Raw genomic sequence first — 25,178 nt, 5'->3', positions numbered from 1 at the left:
TGAATCACACGTCTTGGCTGCAACGAGGCTCAGCAGTAGCCATGTTGACCTCCACGAGCCTGAACGATCGGACGAGTAGCGTCACGTGCATAAAGACTTCCCTAACAATGGCCAATAGAGGGTGGAGAATGTCCCTGACAGCCCATGAGACGTTGATGAGACACCTTGCCATGGGCTGGAGGGCGTGGCTAAACAGTGCCCCGAACAGAGGTGTGATCACCTGTTCCCCTAGCACTACGACTAGTCCCACTATCAACACCTGTGTGCACACAGGTAAAGACAGGTGAACTAAATGCAACTGAAATATTGGTAATGTAGACCTAATATAATATACTTTGAAATAACTGAATTCCAGTTATTAATCTGAATATACCCATGCACATCATTATCCCTTGGAGAGCAACTTTACCTTGATGACATACTGTGTGATGAAGCTGAGCAGCTCTATGATGAAGGCAGTAGCCAGGCTGAAGGGGAAGCTAATGGACTGGAAGATTCTGCGCCAACAGCTGTGGATCATCTTATTCCCCCTGCAGAGACAAAATAAACTTCAGCAAGAAGGTCAATTTAAACATGGATAATGAACAAAGTGTGGCAAGAAAGGTGTGTCACTACCTGTGCAGGGCATGGTCACAGGCATCGCCATCCTCTGGGCTCATGCTCTCTCTGTTATGGGGTAACATTTGCACAGGTCTGTGAAACAAAAACAAAAATCTCTAAGACTTTATTAATAATCAATCAATAAATTGAATACTCAATGTGCACAACCAAACAACGCAGAACAACCAAACAATGCTTTGCAAGGGGCTGTGAGCTGCTGTGTGCTTGCTTACCCATCCTCCATGTGGTTGTTGGCTGTCCTCTCACCTGCTGCCTCTCTCTGTTTGTTCCCAGGACTTGCAGGAGCCCTGTCATCCTCTCCAGACTCCTTAGAGAGGAAACACACACATCTCTCACACCACTCTGGATATCAATCACACATCCACAGACTGGACTGCTTTAGATTGTGATTCATTTTCAGTTATTATGTCTGTATGACATGTATATATTGTAGTACTATCGCTTTAGAAGCACTGTTGCCTTTAGAGATGTATTATCTAAGGAAGCTGCCTATATGTACTGCCAAAATAAACTGTACTGGTGCTGCAAATACTGTGAATCATGAGTAGAGAAAGTGTTGTTTGGTGCAATAAAGTGAAATGGAGGGAGATAATACTGTGCAACTTCATTCATTTGATCCTCAGAAATGCCATGCTAAAGGATTGTCCCCCAGTGTCCCTTTTATAGAGGTTAAGGGGTGGAACAGACATTAGTACTGCAAGACATTAGACATTAGTACTGTAAGTACACCCATTGGTTCGTCTCGCTCGCTGCTGTACTGCCGTCTAGTGTCTTGCTCCGGGGGGCCCTTCATGGTGTCCAGTTTCAGGAGAAGATGCTGGAGTTTGTCCTTTTTCAGGGAGAGATCTATCAGAGAAAAATAAAATAATACATTAACTTTAGCTAAATGCAAACCAAACATCAACTAGGCCTACATTTTGAAGATATTCTCTGAGTAATTTTGGATCCTAGACAGTGAAAGGCTCTGATTACTACCACATGCTGTGCAAAACATGATTCAGGTACATTCCAAATCCACCCAGTATATTTCCCCTATGCCCTGTCAAAGACCTCTGATATTTCCCTCTGACCTTTGACATGGCGTTCCTTCTGGGCCCTGAGGTGGGAACCAGCCTGCTGTTTGAGATGGAGTAGGTACTCATGGCTGCTGTGGGGATTGTTGGAACTGGAGGGTCCTACATCATTATCTTCATCATTCCCTTTGGTGCTACATCCCTCTATGAAAACACACAAAGATCTTTACTCAAGTGATGTTTTGTCTTGCCCCAGGAAAGTCCTAGTTAGTGGTTTTTGATTGAACAGGGCCCTCAGTCAAGATATACAGTTCAATGCAATCTAGTGTTTGGAATATAAGGAGTGTCTCACCATGATCAATGGACAGGAAGTTATCATCGAATACCTCATAATGCTCTGCCCTGTGGCTTTTGCTGTAATTGGTGGAGGTGACATTTACAGGTGTGCTTGGACCTATACCTGAGAGATGTAAAACCTGCCCTGAGACAGAGGTAATACCCAGAGGTAATCACCTGCTTTTGACAGTTGTTAGGCCTAAATGAACATGACGTAATCCATTCAATCGTCACTCGCCTGCAGTATTTTTTGTACCTTTCATGTGTTATACAAATGCAGTGCTCTCTTTTACCAGGGTTGAGAGTGTTCTCCCTAGGCTGTGATGGTGGGATGCAATGCCCTGACACCAGCCCTGCCTCCACGTACTGAGGAACACTGCTGATCACCCTCTCGGTGGAACATCTGCAAAAACACATTAAACCATAGTGTTGCGCTCATAAGCCAATTATCCAATTAGTGGCAGAAGAAAAACAACAGATAAACATCTCCAGCTTATAGCGGGTAAAATACAAAGCAAGTTAAGCCATAGCTGTGATGTTGAGTGTTGGCTGTAATAGAATGCTACAAACTACAAAATAAATAAACAGTTGGCAGTGATTTTGTATTCTACAGTGGCCGGCATGTGTATTGTGCCAGTAACTGCAATGTAGTTACATGGCAACAGGTACACTCAGCAAATACATGATTTCTGAAGGAACACTCATTTTGCCTCTACACTGCTTCCACAATTTATTTGAAACATTCAGCAGGGGGTCTACTACCTTGAAGAATTCAAAGAGGTCTGCTCGGAGGCAGACACAAGGTCCTCTCTCCCAATTTGTATCCAGTCCCCATGAAATGATGCTGATCCACCATCATTCGCCTAGATATGGGGAAAGTGTTAGAGAAAAAAACGTAAAACGGCATGCTGGTGAAGTTAATGGATCACAATTAAATTATTTTACTCACCATAGTCTAATTAGGTCAACTCTAGTACACTATGGTATCACAGACTTGCATTCAATTCATTTACTGATGTTTCGAGGAGACAAAGAGCCCGTGTAGGTTATTCCACATATCCCTTCCAAAAGTCATGGCTGAGATGAGCCATATGGACATTAGAGAGAGATAAATGAAGATAACCCAGATGACAAACAAGAACACAAGACATTCAACATAGAAAATCATTTAAAAAGTAGACTTATGAATCTATGCACATTGCACAATTGTTAGTTCACAAAGGGCAGTTGCCATGGGAATAGAATATCTAAAAATTCAAGGTGAAATCTAAAACTTCAGACCTAAAACGATTTGCAGGTACAGAATGTTTCCTGCTATAATTATCTGTGTATGGAACCACTTGTTGAAGTGGACGGATGAAGAATGGCTACAATACCACCTGTCGACTATATCAGCAACCATTACCGTTCTCCTAGCAGCAGGATATTATGGAAGCACATTCCCACCACTAAAATGTCAATACTATCTCAAAATGTCAAGATACTATGTATTTTCAGGGGGACTCTTATTTTGAAGAAAGAAAATCAGTGAATGTGCTGCCAGTATAATATCCTATGGAAGCCCATTACCCCCACCATTTTTATTTTATGTCAATACTATCTAAAACTAGATACCAACTCGACATTTTGAGATACTAACTCAACATTTTTAGATAGTAGAGCACACTTATAGCATATGTTTCTTCATTTGTAACATGGTGGGGGGGTCAACTAATCATGAGTCAACTTGTCAACTAATCATCAAGCCCTTGATTAGGTAAATCAGGTGAACTAGATCAGGGCTAAAACAAAATTGTGAAACGTCTGGGGGTCCCAGAGGAGAGGTTTGAGAACCACTGGGCTAACCTAATCAGGTAAAACTCCGGACCCTAGTTGGAAGGTATGACATAGTAATAAATCAGCTGTAAAATTGTTTTATATGGGCTATGATGGGAGCATATTTTTTGTAATCAGGTCATAGGATATTTGTATTTTTTATTTTGACAACTGCAATTGGACAATAGAACCAACAGGGCTGAGTTTGCTTTATGCAGGGTTGCATCATGTAGGACTTTGCATCAGTAATAAAACAGTTATTCACACAGTCTGTCATCACTATTGTGTTGATTGATTAATTAATTAATTCCAGTCAATAATTGTGGATTAAAGGTCTAGGTAGCCTAGCCACCCGGAGTTTGAATATAAACCAAATTTGATCACATTCACATTTTCTCTTAACACAAATAAATAGGCCTATTTTAGGCTATAAATACATAGCTTAGGCTATAAATAAATGACAGTACTGATTCATTTCCCCTGGCCAGAGGGGATCTGAGCAGCATAGGCTTCTGGACCTGCAGCTGTGGGCTACAGTTGATCAAACTGAAGCACAGATTAATTGTGCACGAGTTTAGAAATCATGATGCAAATCAGTCTAAACAACGCATTCCATGTCAATATGTTTTATCAAAACGAATCAAAAGTGTTGGGGCACATGCCAGCGTTTCCCAGTGGCCCTTCTGTGCTGATCTCTGCAACATGGTTAGATTGAGATCGACACATAATTTTGATTTAGTATCTCGAAATCTTTAGATAGTATCTCGAAAGTTTTAGATAGTATGTACATAAAATATATATATATATATATATATATATATATATATATATCAGTGGGGGAAAAAAGTATTTAGTCAGCCACCAATTGTGCAAGTTCTCCCACTTAAAAAGATGAGAGAGGCCTGTAATTTTCATCATAGGTACACGTCAGGTACACACAGAAAATCACATTGTAGGATTTTTAATGAATTTATTTGCAAATTATGGTGGAAAATAAGTATTTGGTCACCTACAAACAAGCAAGATTTCTGGCTCTCACAGACCTGTAACTTCTTCTTTAAGAGGCTCCTCTCTCCTCCACTTGTTACCTATATTAATGGCACCTGTTTGAACTTGTTATCAGTATAAAAGACACCTGTCCACAACCTCAAACAGTCACACTCCAAACTCCACTATGGTCAAGACCAAAGAGCTGTCAAAGGACACCAGAAACAAAATTGTAGACCAGCACCAGGCTGGGAAGACTGAATCTGCAATAGGTAAGCAGCTTGGTTTGAAGAAATCAACTGTGGGAGCAATTATTAGGAAATGGAAGACATACAAGACCACTGATAATCTCCCTCGATCTGGGGCTCCACGCATGATCTCACCCCGTGGGGTCAAAATGATCACAAGAACGGTGAGCAAAAATCCCAGAACCACACGGGGGGACCTAGTGAATGACCTGCAGAGAGCTGGGACCAAAGTAACAAAGCCTACCATCAGTAACACACTACGCCGCCAGGGACTCAAATCCTGCAGTGCCAGAGGTGTCCCCCTGCTTAAGCCAGTACATGTCCAGGCCCGTCTGAAGTTTGCTAGAGTGCATTTGGATGATCCAGAAGAGGATTGGGAGAATGTCATATGGTCAGATGAAACCAAAATAGAACCTTTTGGTAAAAACTCAACTCGTCGTGTTTGGAGGACAAAGAATGCTGAGTTGCATCCAAAGAACACCATACCTACTGTGAAGCATGGGGGTGGAAACATCATGCTTTGGGGCTGTTTTTCTGCAAAGGGACCAGGACGACTGATCCGTGTAAAGGAAAGAATGAATGGGGCCATGTATCGTGAGATTCTGAGTGAAAACCTCCTTCCATCAGCAAGGGCATTGAAGATGAAACGTGGCTGGGTCTTTCAGCATGACAATGATCCCAAACACACCGCCCGGGCAACGAAGGAGTGGCTTCGTAAGAAGCATTTCAAGGTCCTGGAGTGGCCTAGCCAGTCTCCAGATCTCAACCCCATAGAAAATCTTTGGAGGGAGTTGAAAGTCCGTGTTGCCCAGCGACAGCCCCAAAACATCACTGCTCTAGAGGAGATCTGCATGGAGGAATGGGCCAAAATACCACCAACAGTGTGTGAAAACCTTGTGAAGACTTACAGAAAACGTTTGACCTGTGTCATTGCCAACAAAGGGTATATAACAAAGTATTGAGAAACTTTTGTTATCGACCAAATACTAATTTTCCACCATAATTAGCAAATAAATTCATTAAAAATCCTACAATGTGATTTTCTGGAATTTTTTTCTCAATTTGTCTGTCATAGTTGACGTGTACCTATGATGAAAATTACAGGCCTCTCTCATCTTTTTAAGTGGGAGAACTTGCACAATTGGTGGCTGACTAAATACTTTTTTTCCCCACTGTATATAGAGTGGGGAGAAAAAGTATTTGATACACTGCCGATTTTGCAGGTTTTCCTACTTACAAATCATGTAGAACTCTGTAATTTTTATCATAGGTACACTTCAACTGTGAGAGACGAAATCTAAAACAAAAATCCAGAAAATCACATTGTATGATTTTTAAGTAATTAATTTGCATTTTATTGCATGACATAAGTATTCGATCACCTACCAACCAATAAGAATTCCGGCTCTCACAGACCTGTTAGTTTTTCTTTAAGAAGCCCTCCTGTTCTCCACTCATTACCTGTATTAACTGCACCTGTTTGAACTCGTTACCTGTATAAAAGACACCTGTCCACACACTCAATCAAACAAACTCCAACCTATCCACAATGTCCAAGACCAGAGAGCTGTGTAAGGACATCAGGGATAAAATTGTAGACCTGCACAATGCTGGGATGGGCTACAGGACAATAGGCAAGCAGCTTGGTGAGAAGGCAACAACTGTTGGCACAATTATTAGGAAATAGAAGAAGTTCAAGATGACGGTCAATCACCCTCGGTCTGGGGCTCCATGCAAGATCTCACCTCGTGGGGCATCAATGATCACGAGGAAGGTGAGGGATCAGCCCAGAACTACACGGCAGGACTTGGTCAATGACCTGAAGAGAGCTGGGACCACAGTCTCAAAGAAAACCATTAGTAACACACTACGCCGTCATGGATTAAAGATCCTGCAGCGCACGCAAGGTCCCCCTGCTCAAGCCAGCGCATGTCCAGGCCCGTCTGAAGTTTGCCAATGACCATCTGGATGATCCAGAGGAGGAATGGGAGAAGGTCATGTGGTCTGATGAGACAAAAATAGAGCTTTTTGGTCTAAACTCCACTCGCCGTGTTTGGAGGAAGAAGAAGGATGAGTACAACCCCAAGAACACCATCCCAACCGTGAAGCATGGAGGTGGAAACATCATTCTTTGGGGATGCTTTTCTGCAAAGGGGATAGGACGACAGCACCATATTGAGGGGAGGATGGATGGGGCCATGTATCGCGAGATCTTGGCCAACAACCTCCTTCCCTCAGTAAGAGCATTGAAGATGGGTCGTGGCTGGGTCTTCCAGCAACTAAGTGGCGGCTCCGTAAGAAGCATCTCAAGGTCCTGGAGTGGCCTAGCCAGTCTCCAGACCTGAACCCAATAGAACATCTTTGAAGGGAGCTGAAAGTCCGTATTGCCCAGCGACAGCCCCGAAACCTGAAGGATCTGGAGAAGGTCTGTATAGAGGAGTGGGCCAAAATCCCTGCTGCAGTGTGTGCAAACCTGGTCAAGACCTACAGGAAACGAATTATCTCTGTAATTGCAAACAAAGGTTTCTGTACCAAATATTAAGTTCTGCTTTTCTGATGTATCAAATACTTATGTCATGCAATAAAATGCAAATTAATTACTTAAAAATCATACAATGTGATTTTCTGGATTTTTATTTTAGATTCCGTCTCTCACAGTTGAAGTGTACCTATCATAAAAATTACAGACCTCTACATGCTTCGTAAGTAGGAAAACCTGCAAAATCGGCAGTGTATCAAATACTTGTTCTCCCCACTGTATATATGTGGCGGGAATGGGCTTCTATAGGATATTATGCTGGCAGCGTGATCACAGATTTTCTTTCTTCAAAATAAGAGTCCCCCTGCAAAGACATGCTAAACTTTGGGAATAACGCAGTCAAGTGCAGTACAACTGTATTGCAACACACGTTGAGGATTCTTTGCACAGTGCTGATATTCTCTTATTCTTAAACAAACTTTAAACTTTAGAAAATGACACAGACAACGGCTTCTGAGTATATGTCAACAGGATTTGTCAACAGGATTTGTATAGCTCTTCATAAGTTCTACAAAAGTGTCTAGAACAATCTCTGCTTTTCATACAACCACACCCCTCCCTGGCAGATCAGGAGCCACCTTGTTTTCTTCTTGTGACTATGTGTATCGGGTCATAGCGCACAAACAAGTGATAACGTTAGCTCCGTTACTGCCCATATCTCCACACAGCTGTGCCCTTGGGAGATAGTAAAAGACAGGATGAACTGAAAAACTGTGGTCACTATGATGCTCTGTCTTGATAGTTTATCTCTATCCAATGTCCTTGACTACATGCCCAGACCAGCTGCAGGGAGCTAGAGGGAACCATCCCCATGAAAAGCACAGCATTGGTAGTTAAGAAATGTCTCTACTATTGTTAAGTATATTATTAATTGTTAACTATTAATATTGGCGGCAGGTAGCTTAGTGGGTAAGAGCGTTGTGCCAGTAACCGAAAGGTCGCTGGTTCTAATCCCCGAGCCGACTAGGTGAAAAATCTGTCGATGTGCCCTTAAGCAAGGCACTTAACCCTAATTGCTCCTGTAAGTCGCTCTGGATAAGAGCGTCTGCTAAATGACTAAAATGTAAATGTAAAATTAAACAAATCAGGTAAATACGTGATCTTTCTCTCACACACAATACCGCAGAATGATAAAGCAAAAACAGGTTTTCGAAATTTTTGCAAATGTATTAAAAATAAAAGCTGAAATATCAGATTTACATAAGTATTCAGACCCTTTACTCAGTACTTTGTTGAAGAACCTTTGGCAGCGATTAAAGCTTTGAGTCTTCTTGGCAGGGGCCCAACATTCACTGGGGACGGGGCCACATTCTGAAATTGCATTTTTGTCCGCCCCAGTTTTATTATTGGAATGTGATACAAAACGAGGCAACTGTGTACTTTAGGACCATGCGGACCCCTCCGAGTGGTCGGGCAGGCTGTTTGGAGTGTTTATCCAACTGGATATTTTTTTTTTTTTTCTAAAACCAAAGTTGCGCCCCTGCTTCATAGGTATGATGCTACAAGCTTGGCACACCTGTATTTGGGGAGTTTCTCCCATTCTTCTCTGCAGATCCTCTCAAGCTCTGTCAGGTTGGATGGGGAACGTCGCTGCACAGCTATTTACAGGTCTCTCCAGAGATGTTCGATCGAGTTCAAGTTCGGGCTCTGGCTCTGGCTGGGCCACTCAAGGACATTCAGAGACTTGTCCCGAAGCCACTCCTGCGTTGTTTTGGCTGTGTGCTTAGGTTCATTGTCCTGTTGGAAGGTGAACAATCACCCCAGTCTGAGGTCCTGAGCGCTCTGGAGCAGGTTTTCATCAAGGATCTCTCTGTACTTTGCTCCATTTATCTTTCCCTCAACCTGACAAGTCTCCCAGTCCCTGCCGCTGAAAAACATCCTCACAGCATGATGCTGCCACCAACATACTTTGCCGTAGGGATGGTGCCAGGTTTCCTCCAGACGTGACGCTTGGCATTCAGGCCAAAGAGTTCAATCTTGGTTTCTCTTTCTCTTTAGGTGCCTTTTGGCAAACTCCAAGCGGGCTGTCAGGTGCCTTTTACTGAGGAATGGCTACCGTCTGGCCACTCTACCATAAAGGCCTGATTGGTGTAGTGCTGCAGAGATTGTTGTCCTTCTGGTAGATTCTCCCATCTCCACAGAGGAACTCTGGAGCTCCTTCAGAGTGACCATCGGGTTCTTGGTCACCTCCCTGACCAAGGCCCTTTTCCCCCAATTGCTCAGTTTGGCCGGGCAGCCAGCTCTAGGAAGAGTCTTGGTGGTTCCAAACTTATTCCATTTAAGATTGATGGAGGCCACTGTGTTCTTGGGGACCTTCAATGCTGCAGACATGTTTTGGTACCCTTCCCCAGATCTATGCCTCGACACAATCCTGCCTCGGAGCTCCACGGACAATTCCTTCGACCTCATGGCTTGGTTTTTGCTCTGACATGCACTGTCAACTGTGGGACCTTATAGACAGGTGTGTGCCTTTCCAAATCATATCAAATCAATTCAATTTACCACAGGTGGACTCCAATCAAGTTGTAGAAACATCTCAAGGATGATCAATGGAAACAGGATGCACCTGAGCTCAATTTTGAGTCTCATAGCAAAGGGTCTGAATACTTATGTAAATAAGGTATTTCTGTTTTTATTCCTAAAACATTTGCAAAAAATTCGGAAAACTGTTTTCGCGTTGTCATTACAGGGTATTGTGTGTAGATTGATGAGGAAAAAATTTATGTAATCCATTTTAGAATAAGGCTCTAACGTAGTTTTCTTTGTGGAAAAAGTCAATGGGTCTGTCTGAATACTTTCCGAATGCACTGTACATCACAGAAGACTGAAATATATCAAACCTGTTTGACATAAAAATACCGGCATTTCTGAGTTTATTTTTAATAATGTTTATTAATTATGAAATTATGAAAAATATTAACAACATTCCACCCATGAGGCCACTAGAGGGTGATTTGCAGGAAAGGATTTTAAGTAATAGCTTCTTCAATATAAGTGACGAAAAGAATATTGTCCAACCCATTAGGTATCTCACCGCACCCCCATATGCCATGTCTTGAAATATGCAGATAGAAGGATTAAAAGTAAACCTACATTGTAAACAGCCAGCGTTCAAGCTATGCCCATAACTGTTGGACTTTATAGCACTCCCAGAGGGCATGAATTATTGATTAATTGTTAGTTTTACACTTAAGTCATGACTCTGCCATTATGCTGTCGAATTTTTTAATTTTGTCTCTTGTATACATTAGTTTATACTGGATTAAGCGTACATTTTAGTTAACTGTAATTTAGTTTGTTATGTTCCAACACTCCCTCCATCTTGTGCCAATATCACTTATTTTTAAGTCTTGGTTCTAATACTTTATATTTTTTTCTAAGAGATTGTCAGTTGGATAGGCTTTCTGCAAGGTTTTGTATATCTTACCTATAATATGAGTATATTTTTCTGACTCAAATAGGATTCCCTCAACATTGCTCTGATATCCAAAATCTTTCAGGTCTAAATTTTGTGATATAAAACTTTTAAGTTATATATATTTAAAATTGTCTACATTGGTCATTCCAAAATTGCTTTTTAATTATGTTATGGAAATAATTGTATTTCCCATTACCACATCATTTACCTATTCTATGCCTTTCATTTTCCATGTGGGCCAATTTATCTGTGAATTCTGAATTCTGAAAAGCAAGGATTGTTCCATTGGGGGGTGTTTTTAGGGATTGATATTGGTTCTTGTAAAATCCATTTCATTTTCTTCCATGTTGTTATAGTGTTCTTAACTATGAAAAGATTCTGGGGATCAGCATGTGAATCTTCAATATGTACCTATTGTTCCGCTTTAGTGAATTTAACAATATGTTGCATGTAAAAGCCTTGGGTGGCGAGTTGATAACATTCTAAATCTGGAAGGTTAAAACCACCCTCAGATTTAGGGACATTAAAACTTTCCTATTTATTCTATGAGTTTTATTTGCCCATATGAAGTCTGTTATGGCCGAGTATACTTTTTTAAAGAATGTCTTCGGTGGGGTAATTGGTTTTACCGAAAATAAATATAAAAGCTTTGGGAGCCATGCCATTCTAAAAGAGGTTCATTCTACCTGTAAGATTTACAGTGAGATTATACAATTTAATTTACATTTACATTTAAGTAATTTAGCAGATGCTCTTATCCAGACTTACAAATTGGTGCATTCAATTTAGGATAGCCAGTGGGACAACCACCCTTTTTTATGGGGGGGTGGGGGAGAAGGATTACTGTTATACTATTCCAGGTATTCCTTAAAGAGGTAGGGTTTCAAGTGTCTCCGGAAGGTGGTCAGTGACTCTGCTGTCCGGGCGTCGTGGGGGAGCTTGTTCCACCATTAGGTGGAAGATCGGATTTCATGTTGTTGAGTAATGGGATAAAGTTATCTTTATATATTTATTGTTTGTTGTCACTTATTAAGCATCCTAAGTATTCCATATTTTTTGTTTTGATGTCACAGCGAAATGCCTTTCTTGTAAACTCAAAACCCAACAATGTAATAATCAATAACAATGTATTAATAGAAAAAAACACATAAGAAATAAGAATAAGAAATATGAAGAACACAAAGTAAGTAAGCATACTATATACAGGAAATATGTTTAAAAAAGTCAGTTCCAATACCATATTTACAATGTGCAGGGATACTGGAGTGATGGAGGTAGATATGTATAGGGGTAAGGTAACTAGGCATCAGGATGTATGATAAACAGAGTAGCAGCAGCTTGTATGTGAGTGGGTGTGCATATGTGTAGAGTCAGTATAAATGTATGTGCATATTATGTGTGAGTGAGAAAATGATGGAGTGTTTGTGTGTGTGTTGGAGTGAGTGTGTGTGTGAGTGTGTATGTCCCTGTGAATGTGCATAGACAGTGCAAAAATGGACATAAAAAGGTCAGTAAAGATCAATAAAGATACAAGGATAACTCAGATAGTCCGTGTAGCTATTTTGTTAGCTATTTATCAGTCTTATTGCTTGGGGATAGAAGCTGTTCAAGAGCATGTTGGTGTCAGACTTGATGCACAGGTACCTCTTGCTGTGCGGCAGCAGAGACAATAGTCTATGGCTTGGGTGGTTGGAGTCTTTAACGATTTTCCGGGCCTTCCTTTCACACCGCCTGATATAGGTCCTTGATGGCAGGGGTCTCGGCCCGAGTGATGTACTGGGCTGTCTGCACAACCCTCTGTAGCGACATGCGATCGAGGGCGGTGCTATTGCCATACCAAGCAGTGATGCAGCCAGTCAAGATGCTCTCAATGGTAAAGCAGTAGAACTTTGAGGATTTGAAGACCCACGCCCAAAAATGTCAACCTCCTGAGAGGAAGAGGCACTGTTGAGCCTTCACAACTGTCCATGTGTGTTTGGACCATTTTAAGTCTTTAGTGGTCAATTAAAAATGTTGCTGTAGATCATGAGTTATTCTTTTTCTTTTTCCTATTGCCATCATTTCTGTTATTTCCACGTTAATTTTATATCCTGAGGTTTTAGAGTATTCCCAAAAATATTTTTTACAAGGGGGCATTGAGTTTTCAATATTAGTCAGGTATATCAGGAGATCGTCGGCAAATAAGTTTAGTTTGACTTCATGTTTACCAATACTGATACCCGTTAAGTTTGGTTCTGTATAATTATTTCTGCAAGCGGTTCAATTGCCAGTGCAAAGAGGAGCGGGGAGAGAAGACATCCCTGTCTCGTACCTGTCGTGACGTGACTTTAACATTAATCTGAAGACTGTTATCTCGAATTAACTAACTATGTTTAATTGTTACCCGATTAAATTAATAATGTAACAATTAACTCATTAGGATCTGGGGCACCACAAGAGCGGTTCTTTAAAGAGTTACCATCTCCCGAATTAAACTCTAAAAGGTCTTTACCTATCACATCTATAAACAGTCAACTTACTAATCATAACCTCGTATCATATCATCATTCTGAATGTCGTAAGTGCATCTGAAAAAACCAGAGCCTTACTTATGATTCAGTACTACACAAATTGGTTTAATTATTTATTAACTAGCCAACTAAATGGTAACACAGGATAAACATACACACTTAATACATATAAAACAGGTCCCTAGCAGACTGACAACAATATGGCTGCTTGTTACAAAAGACATGGAGAGGGAGAGAGAGAGACAGAGACACTTAACGTTGGTACATTTAGAAACTACTCTCACTTATAGTTCTCCTATACTTTGCACATGAACCGCCGCACGCTTGGAGTAAGAAATCATGAATGTATTTACGTGAAAATGCCTTGGTTTGCCGTGTATCTCTCGTGGACAGGACCGCCCTGGAAAGGGAGTTGGGCCTTATCGCGGCACGCTTGTAAGGCTCTGATTGTCCAAAAAGTTCCAAAAAGTATTCTACTGTTGTTCTCCTCTGTAGTTGTCCGGTATCTGTTGACTTGTCATGTAGTCCTGAACAGAACTACAGAATGGATTTTCCTTCCATTCGCTCTGGATGATGCTTCTTTGAAGATAGGCTAGCCAGCCGTGTCGATGGTTCCCAGTGGGGTGATGAGAGTAGCGTACTACGGTGGTTTGAGCAGAGTAGTAGAATGGTCCCACTTCAATTCACTTTCAAAGATACTTTACTTAGGACAGCTTATCAGCTGTACCAGTGATTGTCCGGGTGGGGAGTTTATTCTCTCCACTTCTTGTTGTGATTCAAAGTTCAAATGATAGTCCCACTAAGCCCAAAGCAGATTGGATGGCGAATCGCTGAAGAATGCTGTGGTAGCCATGCTGGTTAAGTGTGCCTTGAATTCTAAATATATCACCGACAGTGTCACCAGCAAAGCACCCCCACACCATAACACCTCCTCCTCCATGCTTTACGGTGGGAACTACACATGCAGAGATAATCCGTTCACCCACATCGCATCTCACATAGACACGGCGGTTTGAACCAAAAATCTCCAATTTGGACTCCAGACCAAAGGACAAATTTCCACCGGTCTAATGTCCATTGCTCGTGTTCCTTGGCCCAAGCAGGTCTCTTCTTCTTATTGGTGTCCTTTAGTAGTGGTTTCTTTGCAGCAATTAGATCATGAAGGCCTGATTTACACAGTGCCCTCTGAACAGCTGATGTTGAGATGTGTCTGTTACTTGAACTCTGTGAAGCATTTATTTGGGCTGCAATTTCTGAGGCTGGTAACTCTAATGAACTTATCCTCTGCAGCAGAGGTAACTCTGGGACTTCCATTCCTGTGGCGGTCCTCATGACAACCAGTTTCATCATAGCGCTTGATCGTTTTTGCGACTGCACTTTTCCGTATTGACTGACCTTCATGTCTTAAAGTAATGATGGACTGTCGTTTCTCTTTGCTTATTTGAGCTTGACATAATATTGACTTGGTCTTTTACCAAATAGGGCTATCTTCTGTATACCTACAGTGAAAGAAAAAAGAATTTGATCCCCTGCTGATTTTGTAAGTTTACCCACTGATAAAGAAATGATCAGTCTATCATTTTAATGGTAGGTTTATTTGAACAGTGAGAGACAGAATAACAACAACAAAATCCAGAAAAACGCCTGTCAAAAATGTTATAAATTGATTTGCATTTTAATGAGGGAAATAAGTATTTGACCCCCTCTCAATCAGAAAGATTTCTGGCTCTCAGGTGTCTTTTATACAGGTAACGAGCTGAGATTAGGAGCACACTCTTAAAGGGAGTGCTCCTAATCTCAGTTTGTTACCTGTATAAAAGACACTTGTCCACAGAAGCAATCAATCAATCAGATTCCAAACTCTCCACCATGGCCAAGACCAAAGAGCTCTCCAAAGGATGTCAGGGACAAGATTGTAGACCTACACAAGGCTGGAATGGGCTACAAGACCATCGCCAAGCAGCTTGGTGAGAAGGTGACAACAGTTGGTGCGATTATTCGCAAATGGAAGAAACACAAAATAACTGTCAATCTCCCTCGGCCTGGGGCTCCATGCAAGATCTCACCTCGTGGAGTTGCAATGATCATGAGAACGGTGAGGAATCAGCCCAGAACTACATGGGAGGATCTTGTCAATGATCTCAAGGCAGCTGGGACCATAGTCACCAAGAAAACAATTGGTAACACACTACACCGTGAAGGACTGAAATCCTGCAGCGCCCGCAAGGTCCCCCCACTCAAGAAAGCACATATACAGGGCCGTCTGAAGTTTGCTGAATGATTCAGAGGAGAACTGGGTGAAAGTGTTGTGGTCAGATGAGACCAAAATCAAACTCTTTGGCATCAACTCAACTCGCCGTGTTTGGAGGAGTAGGAATGCTGCCTATGACCCCAAGAAAACCATCCCCACCGTCAAACATGGAGGTGGAAACGTTATGCTTTGGGGGTGTTTTTCTGCTAAGGGGACAGGACAACTTCACCGCATCGAAGGGACGATGGACGGAGCCATGTACCGTCAAATCTTGGGTGAGATCCTCCTTCCCTCAGCCAGAGCATTGAAAAAGGGTAGTGGATGGGTATTCCAGCATGACAAAGACCCAAAACACACGACCAAGGCAACAAAGGAGTGGCTCAAGAAGAAGCACATTAAGGTCCTGGAGTGGCCTAGCCAGTCTCCAGACCTTAATCCCATAGAAAATCTGTGGAGGGAGCTGAAGGTTCAAGTTGCCAAACGTCAGCCTCAAAACCTTAATGACTTGGAGAAGATCTGCAAAGAGGAGTGGGACAAAATCCCTCCTGAGATGTGTGCAAACCTGGTGGCCAACTACAAGAAACGTCTGACCTCTGTGATTGCCAACAAAGGCTTTGCCACCAAGTACTAAGTCATGTTTTGCAGAGGGGTCAAATACTTATTTCCTTCAATAAAATGCAAATCAATTTATAACATTTTTGACATGCGTTTTTCTGGATGTTTTTGTTGTTATTCTGTCTCTCACTGTTCAAATAAACCTACCTACTAAATTATACAGATCATTTCAAAGTTTTTTATTTATTTTTTATTTGGGGGGAATGGATCAGCTTAACATTGCAGATAGATTGTATCTTCTATCAATGTAATTGTCTGCATCACTTCCAATCCCCCATGTTTTTTTTTGTTAGTTTTTTTTTTTTATATATATACACTCATTTACATTTACATTTACGTCATTTAGCAGACGCTCTTATCCAGAGCGACTTACAGTTAGTGAATACATTTTTTTTTTTATACTGGCCCCCCGTGGGAATCGAACCCACAACCCTGGCATTGCAAACGCCATGCTCTATCAACTAAGCTACATCCCTGCCGGCCATTCCCTCCCCTACCCTGGACGACGCTGGGCCAATTGTGCGCCGCCCATGAGTCTCCCGGTCGCGGCCGGCTGCGACAGAGCCTGGATACTCCCCTTTATTACTTTTCAACCCCACCATCCTTTCCCTACTTGGAGTAAATTAGTGAACAACAATGCCCAGGCCTCTACTTCCGGTCTATACTTACTATCTACACCTTATGGACAGAGTTAATTTTACAATAATTCTATTATATATATTTTATTTTTTTATTTTTTTATTTTGCTTCTGAACTTCTTCTCCTCTCAACCTCTCCGATCATTTTCATGATGTCCATCCGGTTTGCTTCTATATGCCATATCTTTCTAACTGTGCTCTTTCCCAAAAGCTCCCAACATACAACCTATATACTTATTATGGACACAGTATGCTTACATTATTAGCTATCTTTGTTATTATTTGTTGTTATTTGTTATTAGTCCCATCCTTCAACTCTATTCAATACCTCCCATCTATCTCTTAACACCATCCATATAGGATTTCTATTTGCCATATATATTTCAACCGTACTGTGATGTTTTACAAAAGTTCTGAACCTTTCTATTCTCATTGCTTCTACAGATTGTGAATTAAAAATAAACATTTTTGCTAAAAGTATTATTATATTATTGATTGATTGACTATGACTTTTCAGATCACCCAGTAATGCTATCTGCAAGGTTAGTTCCAGGTAAATATTGCAATCCTTTAGCCATTCCTGGACCTGTGTCCAAAAACAAGCTACAAATGGACAGAACCAAAACAAATGATCTAATGATTCTGTCTCTTCACAGCAAAATCTGCAGAGCTGGGAAGATTGTATCCCCCATATAAATAACATTATATGGGGGATACAAGATTATATGGGGGTAGCAAGAATTTTATATAATAATTTAAATTGAAAGATTCTAATTTTTGAATCCGGTGTCGTTTTGCGTGTCAATTCATAAACACTATGCCATGGGATCGGCACGTCAAAGATCTCTTCCCAACTATTTTGCAATCTATATGGGACGGCTGTCAATCCTTTGGTCCTTAAGTGAAACTGATATACTTTTTTATTTATCACAGTTTTCCTTAACCAATTATGTTCTTTAATGCAAGGCCGACAGACAAGTTCCTTACTTTCTCCCCCTTCCACTTTCCTCTTCCACTTTTGCGGTAAGGCTGCAATTATTTGGTTGTAATTTTGGGTAGAGCAGACATTTCCATATGTTTTTTGTCAGCTGCATGTGCGACATAACTCCACCAGTCCTACCGATGATATCATTTACGAAGATTATACCTTTTTTAAACATTCTGTCAAACAATAAAGTTTTTTTGTCAATTAGTATATTTGAAATTAACCACAATATTTGTTGCATTATTTGTTCTGTCGTTTCTGGAGGATTAAATTGAAATTGCAACCAACTTTCTATGGCTTGTTTTAGAAATAGTGACATTTGGGAGATTATTTCCTTTTCAAATAACTGAAAGTGAGAGGTTGTAATCTGAATAAAGGGAAAAAGGCCTTTCTTGAACATTGGTTGAGACAATCTTACTAATTTGCTTGAGAACCAGTTCGGATTTAAGTATAACTTTTGTATGACTGAAGCTTTTAGTGATAGGTCTAATGCTTTAATATTTAATAATTTCTGTCCTCCGAATTGATATTCATTATATAAATATGCTCTTTTAATTTTGTCTGGCTTGCCGTTCCAAATAAAATTGAATATTTTTTTCTCATATAATTTAAAAAACTGTTCGCTAGGCGTAGGCAAGACCATAAGCAAATAGGTAAACTGGGATAATACTAAAGAGTTAATCAGGGTGATTTTTCCACAAATTGACAGGTATTTTCCTTTCCATGGTAGTAAGATCTTATCTATTTTTGCTAACTTTCTATTAAAATTTATTGAAGTGAGATCATTTATTTCCTTTGGGATATGTATTCCGAGTATATCCACATCACCATCAGACCATTTTATTGGTAAACTACATGGTAATGTAAAATATTTATTTTTTAGTGATCCAATACGTAATATAGTAAATTTGTCATAATTTGGTTGTAATCCAGAGAGGTTAGAAAATGTATCTAGATCCTCTATGAGGCTGTGGAGGGATTCTAGTTGTGGATTTAAAAGAAAACATGAATCATCAGCGTACAATGACACCTTTGTTTTTAAGCCCTGTATTTTTTAATCCTCTGATTTTATTATTGGATCTGATTTTAATAGCTAACATCTCGATGGCATCAATAAATAGATATGCCGATAATGGACAACCTTGTTTCACTCCTCTTGACAGTTTAAAACTTTCTGAGAAATAGCCATTGTTTACTATTTTACACCTAGGGTTACTATACATGATTTTGACCCATTTTATAAGAGATTCTCCAAAATTGAAATGCTCCAGGCATTTATATATAAACCCTAGTCGAACTTTATCAAATGCCTTTTCGAAGTCTGCTATGAATAGCAGGCCTGGTTTCCCATATTTTCCATAGTGTTCTATTGTTTCCAATACTTGCCTTATATTATCTCCAATGTATCTTCCATGTAAAAAAAACCTGTCTGATTAGAATGAATAATATCCGACAATACCTTTTTAATTCTATGCGCTATACATTTTGCTAGGATTTTTGCATCACAACACTGAAGTGTAAGGGGCCTCCAATTTTGTAAATGGACTGGATCTTTATATTTTCCACTTGTATCCTGTTTCAGTAGTAATGAGATCAGACCTTCTTCTTGAGTGTCAGATAATCTACCATTTACATAGGAGTGGTTAAAACATGCTAATAACAGTCCTCTTAGTATATCAAAAAAGGTTTGGTATACCTCGACTGGTATGCCATCCAACCCTGGAGTTTTCCCAGACTTAAAGTCTTTAATTGCATCCAGAAGTTCCTCCTCTGTAATTTCACCTTCACATGAGTCTTTCTGTGTGGCTGTTAATTTGACATTATCAATAGAAAAAAAATCTCTACAATTAGCTTCAGTTAGAGGAGATGGAGGCGACTGAAAAGAAAACACATGCTTAAAGTACTTTGTTTCTTCCTTCAAAATATCATTTGTTGAATTATGGGTGACTCCGTCAATTGTAACCAGTTTCATGAAGTTATTTTTGGTAGCATTCCTATGTTGAAGATTAAAAAATAATTTTGTGCATTTTTCCCCATATTCCATCCAGTTTGCTTTATTTTTATAATATATTACACTTGATCTTTCTTGAATAAGTTTCTCCATTTCTTTTTGTTTTTCCTCTAATTTATTCTGAGCCTCTATGTTACAGTTTTTATTGCCATCTATCTGTTCTGTTAGACTTTCTATTTCCTTTCTTAGTATAAACTCTTTTGACCTAAATTGCTTTTGTTTTCGAGATGAGTACTGAAATGCATGGCCTCTAAAGGCACATTTAAAGGTGTCCCATACAATAAGGGGATTCGCTGTACCTATGTTATGTTGGGAAAAAGTCAGTTATTAATTCCTTTGTTCTAATTATAAATAAATTATCATCCAATAGGCTTTGATTAAATTTCCAATATCCTCGCCCACGTGGAAATTCAGTAAGAGTAATGTATATGCCTATTATATGATGGTCCGACCGCATTCTGTCCCCTATCAACACTTTTTTTTTACTTTTTGGTGCCAACGAGAATGAGATAAGAAAGAAGTCAAGACGACTAGCTTGATTCAGTCTCCGCCATGTACATCTCACTAGATCAGTATATTTAAGCCTCCATATATCTACTAGTTCTAATGTATCCATGACATTCACAATTTCCTTAAGAGCATGTGGGTGATTGTTTGTGGTGTGATTTCCTTTACGGTCCATGAGCTATTTAAAACAGTATTATAATCCCCCACCATAATAATATTGTCTTGAGTTGCTTGCAGGCTTGATAATTTATTATATATATTGTCAAAGAATTGTGGATCATCATTATTTGGTCCGTAAAGGTTAATGAGCCATATCTGTTTATGGTCCAATAACATATTTAAAATAATCCATCTACCTTGTGTATCTATTTGTACAATTTGCACATTCGGATCGAAATTACTATTAATTAATATCATCACCCCTTTTGAATTTCTTTGCCCATGGGAGAAGTACAGTGGGGAAAAAAAGTATTTAGTCAGCCACCAATTGTGCAAGTTCTCCCACTTAAAAAGATGAGAGAGGCCTGTAATTTTCATCATAGGTACACGTCAACTATGACAGACAAAATGAGAATTTTTTTTCCAGAATATCACATTGTAGGATTTTTAATGAATTTATTTGCAAATTATGGTGGAAAATAAGTATTTGGTCAATAACAAAAGTTTCTCAATACTTTGTTATATACCCTTTGTTGGCAATGACACAGGTCAAACGTTTTCTGTAAGTCTTCACAAGTTTTTCACACACTGTTGCTGGTATTTTGGCCCATTCCTCCATGCAGATCTCCTCTAGAGCAGTGATGTTTTGGGGCTGTCGCTGGGCAACACGGACTTTCAACTCCCTCCAAATATTTTCTATGGGGTTGAGATCTGGAGACTGGCTAGGCCACTCCAGGACCTTGAAATGCTTCTTACAAAGCCACTCCTTCGTTGCCCGGGCGGTGTGTTTGGGATCATTGTCATGCTGAAAGACCCAGCCACGTTTCATCTTCAATGCCCTTGCTGATGGAAGGAGGTTTTCACTCAAAATCTCATGATACATGGCCCCATTCATTCTTTCCTTTACACGGATCAGTCGTCCTGGTCCCTTTGCAGAAAAAACAGCCCCAAAGCATGATGTTTCCACCCCCATGCTTCACAGTAGGTATGGTGTTCTTTGGATGCAACTCAGCATTCTTTGTCCTCCAAACACGACAAGTTGAGTTTTTACCAAAAGGTTCTATTTTGGTTTCATCTGACCATATGACATTCTCCCAATCCTCTTCTGGATCATCCAAATGCACTCTAGCAAACTTCAGACGGGCCTGGACATGTACTGGCTTAAGCAGGGGGACACCTCTGGCACTGCAGGATTTGAGTCCCTGGCGGCGTAGTGTGTTACTGATGGTAGGCTTTGTTACTTTGGTCCCAGCTCTCTGCAGGTCATTCACTAGGTCCCCCCGTGTGGTTCTGGGATTTTTGCTCACCGTTCTTGTGATCATTTTGACCCCACGGGGTGAGATCTTGCATGGAGCCCCAGATCGAGGGAGATTATCAGTGGTCTTGTATGTCTTCCATTTCCTAATAATTGCTCCCACAGTTGATTTCTTCAAACCAAGCTGCTTACCTATTGCAGATTCAGTCTTCCCAGCCTGGTGCAGGTCTACAATTTTGTTTCTGGTGTCCTTTGACAGCTCTTTGGTCTTGGCCATAGTGGAGTTTGGTGTGTGACTGTTTGAGGTTGTGGACAGGTGTCTTTTATACTGATAACAAGTTCAAACAGGTGCCATTAATACAGGTAACGAGTGGAGGACAGAGGAGCCTCTTAAAGAAGAAGTTACAGGTCTGTGAGAGCCAGAAATCTTGCTTGTTTGTAGGTGACCAAATACTTATTTTCCACCATAATTTGCAAATAAATTAATTAAAAATCTTACAATGTGATTTTCTGGAAAAAAAATTCTCAATTTGTCTGTCATAGTTGACGTGTACCTATGATGAAAATTACAGGCCTCTCATTTTTTTAAGTGGGAGAACTTGCACAATTGATGGCTGACTAAATACTTTTTTTCCCCACTGTATATTCCCCCCCCTCCCCCCCCCCATTGTTTACGCTACTTCATCTCGAATTGTTGAATGAGTTTCCTGTATACAATAGATATTATATTCTTTCTCTTTGAGCCATGTAAATATTGTTCTTCTTTTGTTATTATCAGCTAAGCCATTACAATTGTAACTGGCTATACTTATTTCACCATACATCATTATATATGTTTGTAAATTTACCAATAAAAAATAGCGTAATGATTGAGTGTCCATATAGCTGTACCGTGATATTTGCACTGCTACGGAGCAACCCTTCAATTGTTCTCCACTAATTCCCCCGCTAAAGCCCCTCCCCATCCCAAGTTGAGCCGTCATCCCAGTGATCAGCTCTTTTTTTTAAATCATGCATATCATATTTTCCATCATTATCAATTAATATGTGTAATAATGTCGGCAGTTCACGCGTAGGATTCTAACATATAACCCGGATTGCCATTGTATTACATTTAATTCATTGACAAGCAATTATTATCCTAGCAAATAATTCCCGTGGTCCATTCCATACCCTCCCCCCCAACATCCCCACGCCCCCACATCAGATGCCAGACAAGCACACACGCACATACTCACATACTCCAACACACTCAACCCCCCTCCTCCACAATCCACCATAAAATCAGATACTCAACGGCTGTTATATCCCAGAGCCCAACCTGATCATCAGACTGATCATTTCTTTGTCAGTGGGCAAACGTACAAAATCAGCAGGGGATCAAATACTTTTTTCCCCTCACTGTACCTTGTCACAACACAACTGATTGGCTCAAATGCATTAAGGCGGAAATTAATTCAACAAATTAACTTTTAACAAGGCACACATGTTAATTGAAATGCATTCCAGGTGACTACCTCATGAAGCTGGTTGAGAGAATGCCAAGAGTGTAGAGTGAAGAATCTAAAATCTAAAATATATTTTGATTTGTTTAACACTTTCTTGGTTACTGCATGATTCCATATGTGTTATTTCATAGTTTTGTTGTCTTCACTATTATTCTACAATGTATAAAATAGTAAAAATAAAGAAAAACCCTTGAATGAGTAGGTGTGTCCAAACACCCCCCTCCTCCCCCTGCCACCCAATCTCTACGGACTGCAACATAACCTTGTAATACAAAATCTAGTCTCCTGGAGACATATCACATCAGGTTTGGCTGGTAACTCCTCAAAAAACTGTTTGAACTCTTGCCCATTAGCCATCAAACCTCTGGCATTCCATTGAAGGATTAACACCACAATGCAAATTAACCAATACATGATTCCTGGCTGGACTGATTCTCAATGTTATTGAGGTCATCCTGTACATTTTCCCATGTCAGTCCTGTGATCCCAAGATACCTCACTGCCTGCTCCACTATGACCTTTATCTTCTTAGTCCTCCATTGTAATTTTTCTGTGTAATTGATTGCTGCTGTCACAAATGTAACAACCTTCCTCATGACACCTACCAGTCTTGTGTTCTCCCCCATTCTGCTCCCTCCATCACGCCCAACCTGCATCTCAATCTGCCCTGGAATACCTTCTCTTCTAGGTGCCCCGATTGTTTCTGCGTGAACTACGAGATGCTTCTGCATACGAGATGTTATGCTCACTCCTCACCTCCTGCACTACTACCTGTCTTTTCATCATTGAACAACCCCCATACTCTACACTATGGGCGCCCCCACAGTTACAGCACTTTAACTGGACCCCTTCTCCACATTCCCCATATGCATGTTCTCCCCCACACTTCACACATCTCCTTTTGCCTTTATACACCGCCACATGCCCAAACCTTTGACAGTTATAGCAACGCAATGGTTTCGGAACATATGCTCGCACATAGTAACTCATATACCCAATCCTAACTTTTCCTGGCAATACCAGATCCTCAAAGTTTAGTAGCACTGACAAGCTATCCACCTTCTTCCCATCTCGTGTTATCTGGAGGCGCTTTGCCTCAATAAGAGAGCCTCCCTTCAAGTGGTCCTTTATTTCTTGCATGTTAACAATTTCCTCTACTCCTGTAATAACTCCCTTCACCCACTTCCGTCTAGTTTGATCTGGCATGCTACTATCAACCACACGTTTACATACCTGCTTGAGTTTGAGCACCTTCTCATACTGTTTAACATTGAAACACACCACCACCAAACTTCCATCACAAAGAACTTTAGCAGACACAACCTCTCCTACTTTACTCTCCAAATCCATAGCCAACGTGATCGGACTCACCACCGTGACATCACCTTGATCCTTAAATTTCACCAACACCTTGAACTCCACTTCTCTCAGTACAACACTGCGACCCGAACCTCCCTCCCTACTCTCCTCTGAACAGACCTGCAAAGGCTCCTCAGGCTTCCTCTTCTTCTTAACCTTTACTCTTACTATACTTCCACCTTTTTCCACTCCACCACTACACTCCATCCCGTCCTCCTCAACTCCTAACCCCCCTACCTTTCCATCCATCTCTGCTCCAGTCACAGCCCAGTGTTGCTCAACCACCTCCACCGGATTTCCTCTCCGTTTCGTTTATCTTTGTTCAAATCTATTGACTTAGCTATATTGAATAATCGTTGTTTATCTATCCTAGTTTACCCAACGCAGACAGCTTCTCAGCCGT

At 40.6% G+C, this 25,178-nt stretch overlaps 1 protein-coding gene across 2 annotated transcripts; it reads right to left on the bottom strand.

Moving 5' to 3' along the window:
• On the bottom strand, positions 1–25,178 carry LOC121543714. 2 transcript variants are annotated; one of them, XM_041853857.1, is made up of 10 exons: positions 25,013–25,178; positions 2,733–2,833; positions 2,264–2,373; positions 1,987–2,115; positions 1,692–1,838; positions 1,349–1,467; positions 834–928; positions 616–693; positions 410–530; positions 1–259 (listed from the first exon to the last, which is right to left on the bottom strand). In XM_041853857.1, exons 1-10 carry the CDS (start codon positions 25,022–25,024, stop codon positions 5–7), a joined length of 1,167 nt encoding a protein of 388 aa, XP_041709791.1. In that variant the 5' UTR covers positions 25,025–25,178; the 3' UTR covers positions 1–4. The 2 variants fall into 2 exon arrangements, with proteins under 2 accessions (XP_041709791.1, XP_041709793.1); XM_041853859.1 differs by lacking the exon at positions 25,013–25,178 and adding an exon at positions 2,920–3,111.

Source organism: Coregonus clupeaformis, chromosome 28 (genome assembly GCF_020615455.1).
Source record: "Coregonus clupeaformis isolate EN_2021a chromosome 28, ASM2061545v1, whole genome shotgun sequence".
Taxonomy (NCBI): Eukaryota; Metazoa; Chordata; class Actinopteri; order Salmoniformes; family Salmonidae; genus Coregonus; species Coregonus clupeaformis.
Note: the sequence above shows the minus strand (reverse complement) of the source record. Positions and strands in the feature narration are given on the sequence as shown.

What these genes read in the sequence shown, in the direction of transcription:
- LOC121543714 (XM_041853857.1), bottom strand. An exon ending in CTTCCTGTCCATTGATCATG is followed by an intron (nt 1,839 to 1,986) that starts GTGAGACACTCC and finishes GTGTTTTCATAG; the next exon opens with AGGGATGTAGCACCAAAGGG. An exon ending in AACAACCACATGGAGGATGG is followed by an intron (nt 694 to 833) that starts GTAAGCAAGCAC and finishes TTTGTTTCACAG; the next exon opens with ACCTGTGCAAATGTTACCCC.